The sequence below is a fragment of the Patella vulgata genome, chromosome 5 (genome assembly GCF_932274485.2).
Source record: "Patella vulgata chromosome 5, xgPatVulg1.2, whole genome shotgun sequence".
Taxonomy (NCBI): domain Eukaryota; kingdom Metazoa; phylum Mollusca; class Gastropoda; family Patellidae; genus Patella; species Patella vulgata.
Genome location: NC_065883.2, coordinates 70,013,474 through 70,034,243, shown reverse-complemented (window position 1 = coordinate 70,034,243; position 20,770 = coordinate 70,013,474). Strand labels below are relative to the sequence as shown.

Here is a 20,770-nt window from a genome sequence, read left to right as displayed (position 1 = left end):
TATAAGATTGTACCATCGTTTCTAAAGACATTTAAACCAAAAACTATAAACAAAGTAATGTGATATAATTAGTGGACATATCCGGCGAGAAAACGAGCCAAAACAACCGGCGCAACTCAACAATTGTACCTTTACTAACTAACAGAGATGGCGTGAAGACAAGCTGAACAGGAGTCGATATCTATTAGAAGATTTGGATCAGAATATTGGACTAACTGGTTGATATTGATTCTATTAGATCACTTAAACATCTGTCACTAATATCCTCTGTTACAAATCGCTTTGACGTATTTCTTGACGTTAACACTACTGTCCTTTATTAATTGATTATAATTCTCAAAGATGACCTTGGCTTTTAGATTCCTTCACATTTCAATATAGATTATTTTTGAGTGGATTTCGTGATGTTGAACTCCACCCCAGTCAACATTTTGTTCCTAAATTGGGAGGGATGTCAATAGATGTCCCACCAATTTTTCTGAACTTTAAACCTTGGGTACTGCACCCGAATGATTGGCCGATTTTCGTATCGTGTTTTTAAATACCCATACTTGTCATTGTCAACATCAAAAAGAAGGGGGAAAAAGATGCCAAGCCAACAGTGAGAGAGGGTCTGCATCATACGCACTAAGTCATCGCGGTTCACCCTTTATAAACAAGTAGTACAGCAACTTCATGCTAAGATATGTCTGAAATGAAATGAAATGGGGTTTAAAGTCCTACTGTTTTGCTCCTAAACTGGGCTAATGAAGACAGGCATACGCCATACAGTGTGCTATGAGGGAAATTTTGCCCGGGCAGCGGCACCACGACCTACTCTTATATCGAATTCAAACTGCCAAGGGATCTTTTACGTGCACGTCAATGTGTACATGGTACCTCGGTTTTTCGTCCCATCCGAACGACTAGACAGCTGTCCTTGTCAGGCCCTCCGTCCTGCATCACTGACAAGGGGAAACCACGCTGGAAAATCTGGATGAACTTTCTCGGCCAATGCAGGGATCGAACACCCGACCTCCAGGCTAACGAGCCAGCGTCTTACCCACTTGGCCACGTGATCCCCCTAAGATATGCCTGACCACCGCCCCAATCTGCGTATAAATGTGCTGATGATAGTACTGCATCCTATTTCCATTTGTATTTAATCGCTGCATTAGGCGAGAAAGTTCATCGGGTTTTTCCGACGTGGTTTCTCCTTGTCAGTAGAGCAGGACGGAGGGCCTGACAAGGTCAGCTGTATATGTATAGTCGTTCGGATGGGACGAAAAACAGAGGTCCCGTGTATATATTGGCGTGCACGTTAAAGATCCCTTGTCAGTTGTAATTCGATATAAGAGTAGGCCATAGTGCCGCTGCTCGGACAAAATTTCCCCGTAGCACATTGTATGGCGTATGCCTGTCTTCATTAGCCCAGTTTAGGAGCAGAACAGTAGGACTTTAAACCCCATTTCATTTAATGATGACCGAGGTTAGGCAGAAACTTCATTCGCTTAGTACTCGGTTCATAAGGGATCAATTTGAATGATTTTTTTTAGCAAATTGCCTTTACGTTATCTAGTTTTTAATTATTATAGTGAGAACTGCCAACTCGTTATCGAATCTCCCATAATGTATCTTTAATCTTCGGTTGAAATAATCAATTTCAGTACATTTCAGTACATTTAGCGTTTAATTAACCGTGAGAAATTATATATTGTCCGAAAAAAGTAAGTGACGGGGGTGATGTCATCAAGGTAACTGTCAATCACTGTCAGCGGGTTACAATATGCAAATCAAATACCATAGCGTTATGAAATTTGAAAGTATTAAAATGAAATGAAATGGGGCTTAACGTCCTACTGTTCTGCTCCGACTAGGCTAATGAAGACGATTGTTTTCAAATGTCCGTTCTTCCATATTCATTGATTAAGTATTAATATTAATGATAGCAGAAAATCAATTTTGTAAATATAAAATTTATTTACATCATAGGAACAGAAATAAAAAAAAAACAGGAACATAAATAAAAACAGCAACAAAAATTAAACAGAAACTCAACTACACCATTACTATATTACAACCCTTCCACCATTCTGCCACGGCAGCGGCTGAACTCGGGTGAGTCCATACGCCGGTCTCTGCTATTCCCCCCCCCCCCACCGTCTCTCTGTCTCCTCGTCTCTCTAAATTTCAAGAAACTCGTTGTTATATACCTTTAAACATCAAGAATTGAGTCTAACAACACAAGGCATCGTCACATATGAATTTGTTTAGATTGGCTGGCCACCAGGTTGTACACAGATCATATGTCCCAGATCATGACTCCTTAATTACAACACAGCGCTTACATGTTTTGAACAAAGTGTATAGTTGAAAAGCCAATATCATATATTATCAAAACCAGCTGTGGGTCAATAAGTTCACAGCATCTAAATAACAGTTCGTATTTCATAAGATGGAAAATTTTATGAAAGTTATTGGGCACTTTGTCCCATTAACAACATCGAATCCCCGGTTGTACGTGACAAGGAGTAGGGGCGCCTGTCCAACCTCGTGGGTTTTCTCTGGGTCCTCCGGTTTCCTCCCACTGCTAAAGACCCCTACGCGCAAGCGAATTACAGAACTAAAATTAAACCATATGTTAGTCCCGAAATGACCTAGTTTGTGTCAAGTGGACGTTAAACCCCATTTCTCTCTCTCTCTCTCTCTGATAGACAAGGTATGTAGTGATCCTTAAAACACGAAATGTTCGGTAGGTTTAAAGCTATTTTTGTCAATATTCTAGCATTGGTATATGCTTTCCATTCATTTCTACGATATCATTGGACCACGTGGTTTGATTTCCATTCATGTCTGCCATATCATTGGACCACGAGGTTTGATTTCCATTCATTTCTATCATATTATTGGACCACGAGGTTTGATTTCCATTTATCTCCGCCATAACATTGCTAGCTGGATATTAACCATGACATTACATTTTCTCCAAGATGCAATAATTGTCTAGCCTTCAACCCACGCATTACGATGTCCGTTGTTCATTTCCACCATGGCTTCGTTAGTGGTACTCTGTGTGTTCCGACTGGGCTCTGGAGCTTTTTTGCAACACAACACTACTGTTACCATCTTTCTGGTAAATCTGTTAGTCAACCAAAACATCGGAATTATAACGGGTTTGATGGATGCCACACACAGGGTAGCTACCATGTATAATTTTGTATCCACCTGGCTTCCCGATTCTACCTCATCAGCTACTAGCAATCCGGCAAAGTATGAAACGTCCAACAAAATGGAAAAGACAGCCACCAGAACAATGTCTAATGGGAAGAATTTGTCTTGTATCTCATATTTGTGAAAATCAGTTTCTCTGTGCGAACAATGAAATCTAATACACGAGAACATTATAACAAAGAGTATTAAGAAAACAAAGAGGTAGGGTAAAACTGTCAAAACATCCATAGCCTCTTGGTATTCGGATTCTAAAACAATGTAACAACTTGTTGGTTCTGAACGTCTCGGAGCCGTACTGACAATGGTCATGATAACGACAGTGTTTCCAATCCACGCAACAATACTTAAAACAACCCCTACGTATACTCTGCTCTTAATACACACTCTCCATTTGTAGAGAACGTTATCCAGGCAGATGAGAAATACCATCCAGGCTGATATTGCAGTGTAAGCATAGAACAATCCAATGAATAAAACCAACATATCACAGCTACGGCTTAGAATAGCCTTATCAGTAAGGAATGGCAATACCAGAAATCCAAGAATGAAGGCGGACGCCGAATGGATGGCTATTAACACATGCTTGATAGATCGACGTAGCACCTGACTGAAGAGGAATACGGTGATTAATATAATATTAAATGTAGTTATTAACACCGAGTACACAATAAATGCAACGGTAGCCGCATCGTGATCGTATGGAGGTCTTGGGGTTGAATGATATTCTTCTTTGTACATTCTGAAACAAATAAGATAGATTTAAATATACTAAAAGCGTTAACACGTTTCTTTCACGGAGTTCACAGCACATGTGTGCCTGTGTGTGTGTGTGTGTTGGGGGGGGGGGTGTAAATTGTTAATTGAATTATTGTAAAATAAATTCCCGAAGAGAAGCTTTAAATGAAATGAAATGGGGTTTAACAAATATAATATTTATAAATATTAACGTCCTACTCTTCTGCTCTGAGCTGGGCTAATGAAGACAGCGGCACTACGGTCTACTCTTATATCAAATTGCAACTTTCAAGGGATCTTTTACGTGCACGCCAATGTGTAAGCGGAACCTCGGTTTTGTCGTCCCATCCGAACGACTAGACAGCTGTTCTTGTCAGGCCCTATTTGCTGCATCATTGACAGGGTGGGGGGGGGCAGCTTTAAATAACTATTCTACTAATAGTATGAAAGTAAAGATTTCAGCTCTCTGTATTAAAGTGAAATGAAATGTTCCATGGGAATATCTTCAGATCTTTAATTTCCATATATTATACAAAATGAAATGGGGTTTAACGTCCTACTATTCTGCTCCGAACTGTGCTAATGAAGACGGGCATACGCCATACAGTGTGCTGTGAGGGAAATTTTGCCCGGAAATTTTACTAAGGAAATTATTCTTATGAAATTATATAAAGGTTTACTTATTATTATTTAATATATTCGAAATCCTAGAACGAATAAACGGTGATTGAATTTCAATATCCCCTAGTCGGTGCAATTTAGAAAAAATTGATCAAATTTGGTGTCTGTTAAGGCCAACTATAGTGTAAAATCATTGGTGCAAATGTGAAGGAGAGAGAAATGGGGTTTAACGTCCACTCGAGACAATCTAGGTTCTATTTTATTTCATTAATTCGCTTAAGCGTAGGGGTCTTTAGCAGTTGGAGGAAATCGGAGGACCAGGAGAAAACCCCTACTCCTTCTCTCGTACAGCCGCAGAATCGAAACCACATTTGATTCAATGGCAGACAACCTTATGATACAACGCGCACGCGCTAATGTATTTTTAGTTCTGTTCTACTTATTCTACTTACATAATGTATGAAAATATTATAAAGATTTAGTTTTGTGTGGGATAATGTGTGAACAAGCCATTATATGTTATTAAATAAATATATCGAGTCTATTTCACACACATATACTGACCCTATTACTCTTCTTGTGTTGTAAGATATAAACGGTTTTATTCAGTGTTTATCTAAATGTATAGTTGTACAATAAACACAAAACATGAATCACTGATATATATACATGATATTATTTATGAATAATCCCAAAACGGGAGAGAATGAGAGAGAGAGAGAGAGAGGGAGAGAGAGAGATAGAGAGAGGGGGTAACGCCCACTCACCACAAACCAGAGTATAACATGGTTCAATTTTATTAAAGTTGCTAGTGATTGTTATCCATAAAGTTGTGTTCGTATTATTCCAATGTTATTCCTATCACTAAATGCCTTATAAACAATATAAATTTAAATGTCGTTTTGAATCGCTGAAGTTGTTTATCTCGGAGGGGGGGGGGGTCACGGTGGCTAAGTGGGTAAGACGGGCGGGTGTTCGATCCCTGTATTGGCCGAGAAAGTTCATCCAGACTTTCCGGCGTGGTTCCCCCTTGTCAGTGATGTAGGACGTAGGGCCTGACAAGGACAGCTGTCTAGTCGTTCGGATGGCGTGCACGTAATAGGCCGTAGTGCCGCTATCCGGGAAAAAAATTCCTTCATAGCACACTGTATGGCGTAAACCTGTCTTCATTAGCCCGATAGGAGCAGAACAGTAGGACGTTAAACCCCATTTTATTTCATTTTTATATCTCTCAGTGTACTACTGCTAATAGTTATAAAGGAGTAACTGACCACCAATAACGTCTCCATTTTCTAGTAATTACCTAGACTGTTTGCTTTTAAACGTTCTGTATTTAACAATGTAACGCGTTTAAACTTGTCATTTAATATAACGTATATATCCTATTATTGATATTTATATATACGTAAATAAATGTATTATATGATCTACCTTTAATCAAACGAATCAATGGCCGAGGTATTATACAGGTGACAATTCTGTGGAATACAACAATTACTGCTTATGACTGAGCGACGTTTTGACTAGGCTTCTCTAGTCATTATCAAGCAATGATAAAAAAGGAAAATATGACAAGACAATATATACATGTACACAACAATACTTAGTTAATGCTGACCAACCAGAGATAACCCATTAATTATATGTACCTAAAGGGAATCTAATTTAATTAGTTGGTAGGGCGGGGGGGGGGGGATAATTGGTTGGTCAGCATTAACTAAGTATTGTTGTGTACATGTATATATTGTCTTGTCATATTTTCATATTTTATCATTGCTTGATAATCACAAGAGAAGCCTAGTCAAAACGTAATAAGCAGTAATTGTATTCCATAGATTTGTGACCTGTATACTCCAGTTCAATTACTTAATACCATTGAAACGGCCTATGTATTGCCTGTATAGCTATAAATAGGCGTGAAATATATCTCGCTGACGGAATATTAAATGTATAAACTATATATAAATATATATAATATAGCTCTCTTTTTAATACGAAAATATATATATTAAAGTTTCTTACGTAGAAGTATTCTCCATGTTGTTGTATTTGATACACCAGACTTGTTGATACTATTTGATACTACTGTTATTGTTGTTGTTTATTACATATTTAACGTCCAATACAATCAATATGACATTATGGACTTGATCCGTTATGGGTACTGGTATTATTTATAGAGCATGACATCAGCTGTGAGCTGAAAAAGGCACACGATAGCGGACGTGTGGCGTATTTCTTTATTCGCGAGTAGCGAAATACGACGTTTATTCGCGAGTACGAAATATGACGTTTATTCAGGATCCAGGAATATCTTTTAAGCTAACAACGGTAAGCCGTAAACATTGTTATTAATGAAATAAAAAAGTGAATTATTGGAATAAAACTGAACCATATGTTAGTCCCGAAATAGCCTAGTTTGTCTCTCTCTCTCCCTCTCTCTCTCTCCCCCCCCCCCCGTACGTTGAAGACTAGGAGGTTCTGGGTGACCGAGACTACAGTAATTATAATTAATAAACTGGGATAAGAGTACCTCGAAATCAGTATCGTTCAGACTCTAAACCTCTCTCTCTCTATCTCTCGCGCTCTCTCTCTCTCTCTCTCCATACGTTGAAGACTAGCGGTTCTGGGTGACCGAGACTACCGTAATTATAATTAAGATATTAAGGAACTGGGATAGTACTACGAAATCAGTATCGTTCAGTAACGTTTAATGTTAGGTTCGCACTATCAGGATTCGGTCTACGACTGAAACCGTGGTTTTAATCGTGGAGTAATCGTGGTGTTCTCATACTTCCTTTAACACCGTTGAATGGCTGCTAGTACATCTGTTCCATTATTCATCTCGATACCACATCCCGTGCCCGATCCCTTTAACTGTCGACACTTCATAACTCGCTTAAACAGTAATGCTTGCATTTGTACGCCATTGATTAAAAAAACATGTTTGTGATTTAAAGAATCTAAATTATCTTCATAAATAATTCATTTGTAAAATACTACTATAAGAATTCCGAGATCAGGCAGAAGTTATGTCTATACATTCACAATAATTTTGTGAATAATTTCAACAATGCTTATACAAACGCGAGAGAGAGAAATGGGGTTTAACGTCCACTCGACAAAAACTGTGTTATTCCGAGACTAACATATGGTTCCATTTTTTTTCAATAATTCCTTTCGCGTAGGGATCTTTAGCAGTGGGAGGAAACCGGGAGACCCGGAGAAAACCCACAAGGATGGACAGGCGACCCTACTCCGTGTCACGTTCAACCGGGGATCGAAACAATGCCAGTTGAATCAATGAAAGACCTCATGATACAGCGTGCAAGCACGCGCTAACCATTCAGCCAATCAGCCATCCACCCACCCCTTAAGCTCGGTTCATACTACATCCGTATCCATAAACGCATCCGCATCCGCATCCGTATCCGCACCCGCACCCGCACCCGTATCCCCGTTTTGCCGTTTAAATAGAAAACACGAAAACGTCCGGCTTTCAAGACTGAATTGTCTGTCAGAGATTGAGTTTCTATTTAGGGAGATGATGTAATAAGGGGAAAGTACTCGCTGATTGGCTGAAGCTCGGCTCACTAGCCGAAATGCCGGACGTACTTTCCAAAAATACGCTCTGGGAGCAATCGGTCCGGCGTAACGGACGCAGTTGTTTTTGTGCGCAATACGTGCCGGATTCTATTTGAACCCTTTCTCTAAAAATGACTAAAGTATACCAGTACGTATTCACGCAGTATTTACAGATACGGATACGGATGTAGTATGAACGGACCTTTATACAAACGATAATCGACGTTGAAATAAACTGCTTATACAAGAATTAAAGGACAAAGCAGGACTTATATCTGTGTATGCACACAGATTTTGTGACATATTCAACAATGCTGATACAGATGACCACCGATGTTGAAATAAGGTGTTCCGTTAAACTACCAACTCGGCGAACATGAACTCGCCCACGATTCTTTTCGTTCGTTCGTTCCTGGAGTTTGTTTTATGTCCACGTTCAACAAGCGTAATATCGTAGACAAGTGTTTCCTAAGAAACTTGCCAGAGGAAGCAACAAAAATAGGCTTGGTCCAGCTTTGTTGGGTAAGACACAATGTCTTTGCAGTGAAGGGCCCAAGGTGAATTTCATTTAAAGGTTTTGCAGGTGAGGTAGGTGCATATTAATGGAGTTAAATCCTTAATATTTGGGACCTAGAATTTGACACAAATAGGTCGCAACTCATATAATAATCTAATCTGAATGTATATAACCTGATTTACATTCAATAGTTTCTGTTTTTACAGTAATTTCTAATCAGTTATTTTCCCGCGAAATACGCCAGAAGTCTCAATCGATTGGCAATCTCTAGCGCTTGTTATTCCATTCTACACCGATAGTAGTTATTGCGCATGCTCTCCAGATAAGAATATGAGGTTGCCGTTTGAAATGACTTGTGGAATATGTCTAGCCCCGTTCTTCGAGTCCCTTTTTACAAATGGCGCTGAAAGGCTTTGGGTGATTTGGAGTTAGAGACTTAGCTACTTTAACGTGTCTCGTGCACGTATTTCATTGATGAAATATGTAGTGCTGAATGAACAATTCACTCTGCGCCAACAGCTATAAAGTTTGGCCACAAACACGAGCAAATAATTTATGTATAAATTTAAAGAAATATCTATAAATTCAAACGACTAGAATTTGATCATTGGAATATGATGATGAGGGGGTTGGGTGGCCGAATGGTTAGCACGTACGCGCTGTATCATAAGGTCTGTCGTTGAGGTTGTACGTGACAAGGAGTAGGGTCGTCTGTCAAACATCGTGGGTTTTCTCCGGGTCCTCCGGTTTCCTCCCACTGCTGGAGACCCCTACGCGCAAACGAATTATTGAAATAAAATTGAACCTATGTTAGACCCTACACCTTGTCACGGGGAATCGAAACCGCGCACGTGCTAAGCTATCGACCACCCAATCCCCAAGACTAAAAACGTTATATAACTAATACTATCGAATTAATAATGCGCGAAGATGTGTCCCGCTTAACGTTTTGTGTTCTGGCTTTAAATGCGAGAAGTTTCGATTTGGTAGTGCTGATCTTGAGGGGGTTGTGTCTCACAGAGTCAGATTCCATAGTTTTGTGTACGCTTAATTATAAAGATCATACAAGATTTCATATTAAGTTTTCTCCATATCATCAGACTTAGCCTGATAAAATATTTACTAAATTTACACATGATCGATTACACCACTGATTCGTACAGACGTCTACAAATGACTTTTCATCACTGGTAAAATGTGAATTAAAGTAGCCTCGAGCCATCCAGCATTAATGGATAAATCAACAGACACTCACGTCAAGTCTTTAAAGAATCTGCTAGAATTATCTAAAAAAAAAGCCTGCGTTGTATTCGGCCTCTGGTAGCTTTAAATCTCGGGCTAGGGAGAGTTAGAAAGTTTGAGCCACGTTTACTACGCGAAATCTGCCCGTTTAATCTATTATTAATTCTCGTCACTTTGTTTTCAAAATTTTTCCAGGGTTAAACACTTTCTACTACAGACAGATCAACATGTGGCAACTACTTGCTCAAAAGCATATATGAGGTTTACCATTAGTAACCTGAGATGGACAAACTGGTAGTAGCCTACTAGTAAATATGCAACTGCCGGCCCTACATTTTAACCTCGTGACGCCATGCAAAAGGGGACAAAAGGGAAAGGGAGAGAAAGGCTGTTAATAAGTCGTTCAATAGATTTGTTGGCAAACAGCTAGGGGATTATTGGTGTCACGTGTTCTATATAATAGCAAGAGTTGCTAGTCTCTATATTGGGGGTTGGGTTGCGATGGCTTGTGGGTGTGGTTTCAATCCCTGGTGTGAGCGTATGTGGCATGGAGGCCGGGTCGCCTTCTCAACCTCATGGATTTACTCGGAGTACAATGGTTTCCTGGCACAGGAAAAGCCCCTGCGCGTGCGCCAAGATAATAAAAATAAGACAACTTGTCTGCGACATCACCTTCGGTGGAAGCCGACATTAAACACTAAGAACAACAACATAGTCTCTATATTGTCTGCGATATCACTTCCGTGGAAGTGGACGTTAAATAAAGCTATTTCACACACTGGTCTCTAAATTACTAATTAGACATTAACTTATCCAGATTGTAATCAACTCTCGATGCCATCGCTAGGCTACGATGTTTACTGGATTTTAATACATTTTGTGATGGATGATTTAACGTCAAAATGGAAAATCGAGACTTTGTTTTTTATCGCAGCGTCTTGATGATCGAGGGTACCTCGAAAATTCAATCGCTAATATCTCGGTTCAGAGTGGAGCAATTTGACTGAAATTTTCAGCATATTCTCTTTATGCCATCTTTTGTTTTAACTATTATAGCGAGTACTGTCAGCTCTTTGCCTAATCTCGCATAATTCCCCTTTAAGTGGCTCCCTTACATGATATCTGGACTTTGATGCCTATGCTCGTATGGCTTGGTGTCAGGTGGCCATACACGAGTACACTGAAATACACTGAAATACTTAAATACAGAAATAGATTATTCTGATATTAAGGATATAAAATGCCAAATAGAAGAAGAAACAATTTTAAATATTATTAATTCGTTAGAAAATATCTCTCTTTTGATTTTTTTTTCTACCAAAAATTCAATTTTATATCCGGCATCTTAAATACTATTTTGTGCATTACTGAACCCCAATAACCCTTTTAACGCATTTCATAATATCATCTAAGGAAAACAAATTATATTCCGATCAGAGTCAATTTATCCTGTCAGAGGGTGATTGCGAAAAGTTACTGTTCCTGTCACTTAAAATCCAATATACCAGCTTTAGGATTCCGTTAATATATTATCCAAAACACTTGATCCGAGCGATCGAATATTCAACTAATTTGGCCCCCTTTTCTTTATTCGTAGTTTCAAAGTCAAGAGCCGACTAAACAGCGACACCTAACGGACTGAGCTGTCAATAAACTCATTAAGTCGTGAAGTACAAATGGTGAATCGAGGATCAATTGACTCGTGGAGACCAAATTGATTCTGAAACCGTACATCTGACATTTTCGATCTAGCCAATAGTGTGATGGCGCGTGCATATATAACACCCCCAACTGTATTCCAATCACTGTATGAAGTCCAGAACATCAGGGAAATGATTTACGCTACCGGAAATTTTAACAATTTATCAAACAAGTAATTAAGGTAAGAAAGACTTGATTAAATTATAAGTGTGGTGAATTGTATAGTGTTTTAAAAAACACTGCGTTTTATTTTTATCGGGGGTTGGATGGCCGAATGGTTAGCACGTGCGCGCTGTATCATAAGGTCTGCCATTGAGTCAAATGACTGGGTTTCGATTCCATGTTGTACGTGACAAAGAGTAGGGCCGAGAGTCCAACCTCGTGCGTTTTCTCCGGGTCCTTAGGTTTTCTCCGACTGCTAAAGACCCCTACGCGCAAGCGAATTATTGAAATAAAATTGAACCATGTGTTAGTCCCGAAATGACATAGTTTGTGTCGAGTGGACGTTAAACCCCATTTCTCTCTCTCTTTATTTTTAACTAATTACAAACAATTAAAAAACTATTATGAATAAAGTAAAATATTATATTTTAAATGGTTAAAAGGGAATCGCTCGGGGTTTTGACCGAGAAAGTTCTCTGGAATTCCCAGCGTTGTTGTCCTTGTCAGTGGTTCAGAAATGTGCAAAAAAGCGCCTTGTCCGTTACAATTCGAAATAATGACATGTCATCTAGCCGAAGTCCAAGCAAAATGTTCTACATAACACACTTTTGGCGCAGTTAAGGACGTTAAACTCCATTTCATTTCATTTATTTTGAGTTATAATTTAAACAGTAATAACCCATGCTAATAACCAAACAGTATCATGATATACATGTTTCATACATTTAACAGCATGACCCAAAAATAGTTACATTTAGCTAAAATTTATTACACTTTGTACTTTGTAATGTTTTAAATAGTTGTTGTAATTAATGCCGTCGCGTCGTGCATTACAAATTCGTTTTACAAGATCTACGATAATAGCACAAATATTAACATTCTGCGCACAAATTTATAAAAAGTTTACTGCGTGGTAAATCATAACTCAGCCATACGTAATTTATGTTCAGGGGTAATTTAATTTGATGTGCAACCATTTAAAATTAGCTCGGAAAGTTAAAAAGAAAACAGTAGTTATTTTGGTATACTGGTTTGTTAATTTGCAAAATATAACACTAAAACAGAGATGATAAGGAGGGAATGGAATGATATCATCCAGGCGGGTAATTTAGCTTATCTAACCCACTCTGTGTGTAATGAAAGAATTTTAGCGAAGAATACTCAGGACTTATTTTTTGTTCAACATTATAACTGTATTATCTTAGTCCTGAAAGAGAGAGAGAGAGAGAGAGAAATGAGGTTTAACGTCCACTCGACACAAACTAGGTCATTTCGGGACTGACTAACATATGGTTCAATTTTATTTCAATCATTCGCTTGCGCGTAGGGGTCTTTAGAAGTGGGAGGAAACCGGAGGACCCGGAGAAAACCCATGAGGTTGGATAGGCGACCCTACTCCTTGTCACATACAACCGGGGAATCGAAACCCCGCCAGTTAGTCCTGAAATAACCTAGTTTGTGTCGAGTGGACGTTAGAGTAAAATCTCTCTCTCTATCTATCTATCCCCCTCTCTCTCTCTCTCTGCGTGTGTGTGCGTTTGTGCGTTGCGGTTGTTTTTACTGGTCTAAAATGTTATGTAAATTATTATTTAGACGTTTATTCATATGACAAGTCCATTATCAGGGTAAGAGTGTTTGTCAATGGGTAACTTAACTGACGTTCTCAATATATTGTTATATTTATATTATTTATATACACTATATACACTGTAGGGGTTATTTCAGTACTCTAAATTTCAGTTCTGTTTAATATATTGAAGTGGTTAAACAAATGGGGTGTTAAATATTATCCTCTTACGTTAATGATGTCCCTCCGGCCATTTATCTCGAGATATTAAATGTACGTTACGATAAGACATCAGATTGGAGGTCTATGGAATACAGATTAGTTCATTAAAAATGAAACACTTATCCAAATATGGAATCCCACGCTTTAGAAAAGTGGACATCCGCCATCCGCTCCTCCTTCTTGGTGCTCATATTAGAACATTGTGTTTGTGTTCTAATCCAGGGTAGTTTCTGTGCAACTGCGCAATCAGACAAAGGAAGTGCCTGGCCAATTTCCCTCGGGTCAGTACATGACTCATGCACGTATCGTCTTTATAAATATAAGGAACGTGCGGGGTTTATGTTTTTAGAAGACATCAACCTGCGCTCCCAGCCGCTCGGCTAAGATGCCGATGCGCTAAGGGATAGAGAACTTATATTTAACTCATAATGAACTATCATAGATGTCATGGTTTCCTGTATTTCATATATAAAATAGTTATAAAAACATTGTTCCAGAGTTCACTTATCTCAGCGTAAAGTCCTACCGAGAGGAACGGGAGTGTCATTGGTCGGTTTCTAGGGACTGCGGACAGGATAGTGTCACAGTACCGCTTTTCACACGGTTTCCCCCCACTGCTAAAGACCCCTACGCGCAAGCGAATTATTAAAATAAAACTGAACCATATGTTAGTCAGTCCCGAAATGACCTAGTTTGTATCGAGTGAACGTTAAACCCATCTCTCTCTCTCCCTCTCTCTCTCCCCTCTCTCTCTCCCTCTCTCTCCCCCCCCCTCTCTCTCTCTCCCTCTCTTCTTGTATTTTTTTAGATGTCCGTTAGTTGAGAAAGATGAAGGGGATAGTCATTTAGACATGGAGAACTAACTGCTTTGCGAATTGATCGCTGCCAACGAACAATTAAATATCTTAATTTGTTAGGTGGTTCTAATCCGCTTTACATTTTTACAAGGACCTTTCGCTTCGGTACGAAAACGAACACTAACCATATATTCGTTTACGCTTTCGCGGTCGTGTCCTTTAACACACGGTTTCGCAATCCGACGTACAATAATAGCTATGGTCGTAATCTCACCCTATGAACTTCTGGGTCCATGCAGGCAAAGTTTTCGGTTGATCTTTTAGCCGAATATTGCATTTGAGCACACTCTACACAATCACCAATATCGACAAGGCCTCGAAAAGTTGTGGAAAATTCAATACATGAATCCAGCTCTACACGCGTAACGTTTTTCACTGGCCGAACACTCATGTAAGGGTTGACGTCACAAGTACACGTTTTCGTACTGATACGAAAGTTCCTTATTGTCTAAAATAAACATTTCCAATTTCATTAAAATAGAAGCGGAATAAATACTTTTCAAAAATCTCGTGTTTTCGACTGTTTAAATTAAATTGTCGGTCAACTAGCTTCCTGTCTGTTCTCTTTTTTTTTTTCTTTTTCTTTTTTTATAAACAATATTTTTATTCGGGATGTCTGAATGGAATTAGGGAACAGACATACATCATGTAAAACAGCGTAATTTTCGTATGAGGGAACGTGTGAACTTGCTAATGCCCATGACGTAAAATAGATACCTTTACGAGGTGACACCCTGCAGAAAGACACATGATGTAATATTATTACTAATGTCCAAAAGAAAGTATACACACTAAAAATAGGACTAAGTTTTTATTTAGATTAAAAACATTTGATAAAACATACTGAGTTTGTCTCTTGCGTCAAAACTAAACATTTCTAAGCAAAATAAAAAAGCGAAACAAATTGACATTGTACCCAAATGCCGCCGCATACGATGGAAAACAACTTTGGTTGATGCAACACGAAATGCACAGAGTATACTTTCTTTTGGACATTAGTATATGTATTAATGCAAGACTATATTGGTAATAGGTGGGTGGTCTCGAATGAACGCATGAAATGGAGGTTTTATGGCATGCCAACTCCTACAGGGGTATATTGCGCAAACAAAACATACGTAGACAAATTAAACAATATAACAAAATGATATGAAATGGGGTTTAACGTCCTACTGGTTTGCTCCGAACTGGGTTAATGAAGACGGGCATACCCCATACAGTGTGCTATGAGGGAAATTTTGCCCGGACAGCGGCACTACGGCCTACTCTTATATCGAATCCCAACAGCCAAAGGATCTTTTACGTGCATGTCCTGCATCACTGACAAGTATAACATAGTTTTCGTTAACAGAAATTAAAAGATGATCTGGATTCAACATTTTATTTTCGTACAACCACAGTTGTTCGCTGGTCACGATAACCAATTTATGATTATAACATAGTTTGTGTTAACAGAAATATAAGATGATCTGGATTCAACATTTTATTCTAACATATACAATGGTCTACTAAATATACTGAGCGCCATGGAAAACGCATCACTGTAAACATATCTTATTTATTTTGCTTCTTATTGTGAACAATATTCAAATGGAAACGCATCAATAACAACATATTTGTACACTTATGGATGCTTAATCTGTAATCAAGGGTACAAAGTCAGAGAGGTCAAAACCAAAAGTACGACACAGATGTCAGTAGCGCGTGTGTCCTCCACGGGCCATCATCACGGTAGGCTACAGCATTAACGCGACCCCTGCAAATGTGTTGGGCGGTACGGTGATGAAATGTGAAGCCTTCCCACACTATTACACTTCCCCCAGCCCATCGATTCGTTTCGAAGAAGCAGCAGTCTGCAAGACGTTCCCCAAGACGTCTCCACACACGTTGACGGCCATCAGCGTAATAAAGATGAATGCGACTCTCATCACTGAAGAGCACACTTTGCCAGTCTACTCTTCTCCATGTCTGGTGTCCTTGAGCCCATATCAAACGCCGCTGACGGTGATGATCCCTAAGGATAGCTCCAACATAAGGTCGTCGTGCCCGGATGTAGCGGTCTTGAGCCTGGTTTCTAACGCGTTGTGGACCAGGACGTTGACGGTCACGTGTTGATCCAGTAACTCGAACACGTTCTACCATCCTTACAATAGTGGACTGATGACAATTGAAGTGTCTGGCAATAGCACGTGTAGAAATGCCATCCCTGGACATTCCCATGGCTTCATTCCGTTGATTTTCAGTAAGTCTCGGCATCTCTAGCTCGATTCCTTCACACGTCCAACAACAAATGACGACAGATTGAAGTTTCACAGTTCATGTACTGCACATTAAGTTGAAAGCATGCTTTTAAAGGGCTCACACACAATGCTGCACGTGAATATTGGGTTTTTCATGTGCATCTCGTGCAATTCATTAATGATACCGAAGAAAAGAACTTGAGATTATCTCACGATAATCACATAGCAGGTTACAGAACAATGATGTGTGACAATTGAACACATTGTAGTAAACGCAACTAGCGGTCAGCGTATTATCTAATTTGACCATGATTATCTAACTTGGCTACTATGCATATGCAAGCCGCTGGGCCTTTCCTAAATTAAACAATAGTATGGTCAATTAAAGAACATCGGAGATTGTATCGCACAAGCTGTCATATGATGATTCTAAACTTTTACCTATCACTGTCGCTCACATTATGTAACACAAGGGGGGTCCACGCCGGAAAATCTGGATGAACTTTCTCGGCCAAGGTAGGGATCGAACACCCAATCTCCAGGCTAGCGAGCCAGCGTCTTACCCACTTAGCCACCGTGATCCCCTTACACTCCCTTGTAATATTAATATATTGAAAAGAGACGAAAACATATAAAAATTTCACTCCTCGCTATGTTTCTTTAACGTCGGACCGAGTAACATTCCTTGCGAGGACGGGGTTGTTTTACTTTCGTCACATACCAGTCGAAGTCGTTGTTAGTTACACTCTTTCCTCAAATGGAATTATTTGTTCATGAAGTCGCAAATTATAATTGCGCAGTACTTTCGTTTAAATAATTTCCAAACATTATCACACAAACGTATTTATTTATATACGTAAATAAAAACGATATCGCAGATGCATATAAATAAAATCAAAGATGTCTGTGTATAAACCCTATAGTATTACATTTTAGTATTTGAACATTAATACATTATGCTGTTGATATTAAGAATAACGATTTGAAGTATTTGTTTTTAATTTTAGCATTTTACAATATAATCTCAGTTAAGTAATTCGACTGGCGGCGGTAAAAAGTGGATCTTACATCTTTGAGATGCGTGCATTCAATCAAAATGGTGTACGTCTAGAATGAAAAATATGACACAATAAGGGTTCCCAGCTACCTAGTGCAAATAAATTGTGGTCATAAAGTCAGTCTAAGTTACAATATTTTGCTATGCTACTTAGAGGGCGTATGACTCTATATTTTCGAACCTTGAAATAGACAAAATGGTTCTAAACGCACATAATAATGTAATGTGAATGTATGTAAAGTGATATTAATTGTAATTTCTTATCAGTTATGTTCGGTGAAATACTTGAATAATTCAAATTGAACGGCAGTTGTTTAAGCCTGCTGAGTGCATTCTACACGGTTTTTAAATTATTATCTTGTCGTTTGTGAATCATCATTGCTAATTACTTCCACATTACGTTGTAGGAATGACATTGATCAATAATGAATTCTACTTCGTTTGTTTAATTTCGAATATTATGGAAAATATTCAGTTAGAGACTGGACTAGAATAATAAAATGAAATACATTTAATGTACCCAATTAATATTATTATTACCGAAAAGCGGAATTTACGTTTGAGCAGAATCTGCAACGAGTAGGGTATAATAATCACTTAACGGTATTATAGGCCAGTGCTCAGTTGCAAATTTGCGCCTTTGTCACATTACTGGTTTTGGGAAAGGAAATAATTTAGTGTTTACATTAAAGGAGCTAAATCGCTAACATTTGGGACCTAGAAATTCACAAAAGTGGGTCGCAACGCATATAATACTGTAATATGAATGTATATAAACTGATTTACATTTAATGGTTTCCGTTTTTACTCCAATTTCAAATCAGTTATGTTCGGTGAAATAAGTCAGCAATCTCAATCGAGTGCAAATTTCTAGCGTCTAGTTATTCTAGTCTACATAACTCCATTTGATTTGGTGCAATGTGTCTAGCCTCGTCCCTCGAGTCTCTCAATACAACTGGGACTGAAGCGCATTATGGTACACGATTCGTGTAGCAATGTTAAAAAAATTATTTTATCTTAAATATCGGATATCAGAAGCTCATCTTTTCCCGGTAAGTTTACATCATCAATGTTGATTTAAATTGACCAATAATTCGTGTTTTCGATGTCGAAGATTTTGGAGGATTTTGAGTTACGGACTTAGGTCCTTTAAAGCGGCATCAGGTAAGATTAGATAAGGGGCTGATAGTTAATGGTTAAAAAATGATAATGAAAAGAGAATATTTTGAAAATTGATATTTGACCTAGATTTTTTTTAAGGGACGTTATACGATTAAAGGATTTTCAGAAAACTGTAAGACTTTGAAATCAGGTAAAATGTCAATGACAAACGATAAATTGAGTCATTTGGTGCATATTCTGAAAGTTTTATCAAAATCAGTTTATAGACAAACGTTCTGTGCAACTTTAAAAAGATTAATCTATTGGATTAATCTGATAGATTATGACCCATCATTGGTTATGTTTAATTTAAATGTTTACCAAAATATGTATTTTTGGCTTCTACAGTTAAAATAAGTCATTTGAGCATGTAATTGTTGACCGTCGAATTTATATAACACGTCTTTTGTCTACATGACATCTTCATTGAATACCATTAAAACTAAAGCTCTCCAGTGGCGCGGTTTTAAAGTATAACGGTTGTACCTTAGCTGGAAGATTTGCAGGTGCCGTTAAGAACATTTGAGCATTTTTGAAAATCTAATCTCACTTTTATTTTTTCAAATGTGTCGTGGTGACTCGCTATCGGTATTGCCTGAGACAGTTTCTTGTGGTTTCCTTGTATCCCTGGTGCAGATTGGAGGGCCTGGCAAGGTACAATGTTCAGTCGTTCAGATGGGACAAAAATTGCTGTCCCCTGTACACATTGCCGTGCAAGAAAAGGAACCATTGGCACTTTTAATTTGAAATACGAGTAGACCGTCAAATTATATCCTATTTTATAAAGCTTTTAAATATATCACCATTACACCATAGTGTATAATGATGATTGAGTTTGAATTTAGTAAAAATCGGATCGAAACCGGACGACCTAATGGCCGCTCGCTCCTAGTACGAGAATAGTGTAAAAGTATGTAATACCAAGGTTGTGAATCCTCAAGAGGTCACAATGTTTATATCCCGAAGATCTAGGTTCCTGTAGATTCCACTGGAGTGCGCGTAAAAGGTCCCTTGGATGTTGAAATTTGATATAAGTGTAGACCATAGTGACGCTGTACGGGCAAAATTTTGCTCATAGCACATTGTATGGCATATGCCCGTCTACATTAGTCCAGTAGGAGCAGAACAGTAGGACGTTAAAACCCATTTCATTTCATTTCATTTTTCCGTGGATTCACGTATATCGGACCGTAACTTCCTGGATTATGCCCCCTGATTGTACAACAAATCGTTTCTTTTTTTGAGCTTGTTCTCTGTCCATCTCTTGAAAAATGTGGGCGTATCCTGCATGGCAACCGCTTGTTTAAAAAAAATGTCAAACTTTGAAATCGGGTAAAATGTTGATGGTAAACGATTAACTACGCCATTTGGTGCTTATTCTGAAAGTTACAACAATCGGTTTGTAAATATAGGTTATGTGCAATTTGTTTTAACAACAAAAAAAACCCCCAAAAACAGGAAAAGTTCCTTACTGAAATGTTTTTGCTATATAAGATAGGGACTTTTCGACAGATTTTAATAATGCCTTTTTTCTTTAAGATTCTTGAGAATAAAAACAGGACAACAAAACATATTAATCTACAACATGTTGAAATTAATGTATAAGTGTATAAATTGCGTTGTATAATAACTACCAAACCTGTTTCAAGGACAGGTCTAGTTACCATTATTTTAATAGCATTGTTCTGAAAAATAAACGAATTCTTTCCGCCGAATTGCCAAGAACAACAGTATACGACCGGTGTTAAATAAAACAAATTAATAAGATACTAATTTATTCTTTTGAACACCATGGGGACTTGTGATGTTTGAATAGCATGTCACTATATAATATCAATATCGATATTACATTATCTGGTGTATAGACACCCTCGCTAATATCATCACTCTACC

General features: G+C 38.3%; 2 protein-coding genes across 3 annotated transcripts in view; one reads left to right on the top strand and one right to left on the bottom strand.

Moving 5' to 3' along the window:
• Positions 1–1,948: 1,948 nt before the first annotated feature.
• LOC126820619 (uncharacterized) lies at positions 1,949–6,721 on the bottom strand. The gene is made up of 2 exons (XM_050548702.2): positions 6,589–6,721; positions 1,949–3,949 (listed from the first exon to the last, which is right to left on the bottom strand). Exons 1-2 carry the CDS (start codon positions 6,603–6,605, stop codon positions 2,983–2,985), a joined length of 984 nt encoding a protein of 327 aa, XP_050404659.2. The 5' UTR covers positions 6,606–6,721; the 3' UTR covers positions 1,949–2,982.
• Positions 6,722–11,539: 4,818 nt separating this feature from the next.
• The window catches only part of LOC126820607 (glutamate decarboxylase 1), a 37,109-nt gene continuing 27,878 nt past the window's right edge, over positions 11,540–20,770 (top strand). For both annotated transcript variants that reach the window (XM_050548679.2, XM_050548680.2), the window contains exon 1: positions 11,540–11,792. The gene's annotated coding sequence lies outside the window, so the exon portion shown is untranslated. The remainder of the gene's footprint in view (positions 11,793–20,770) is intronic.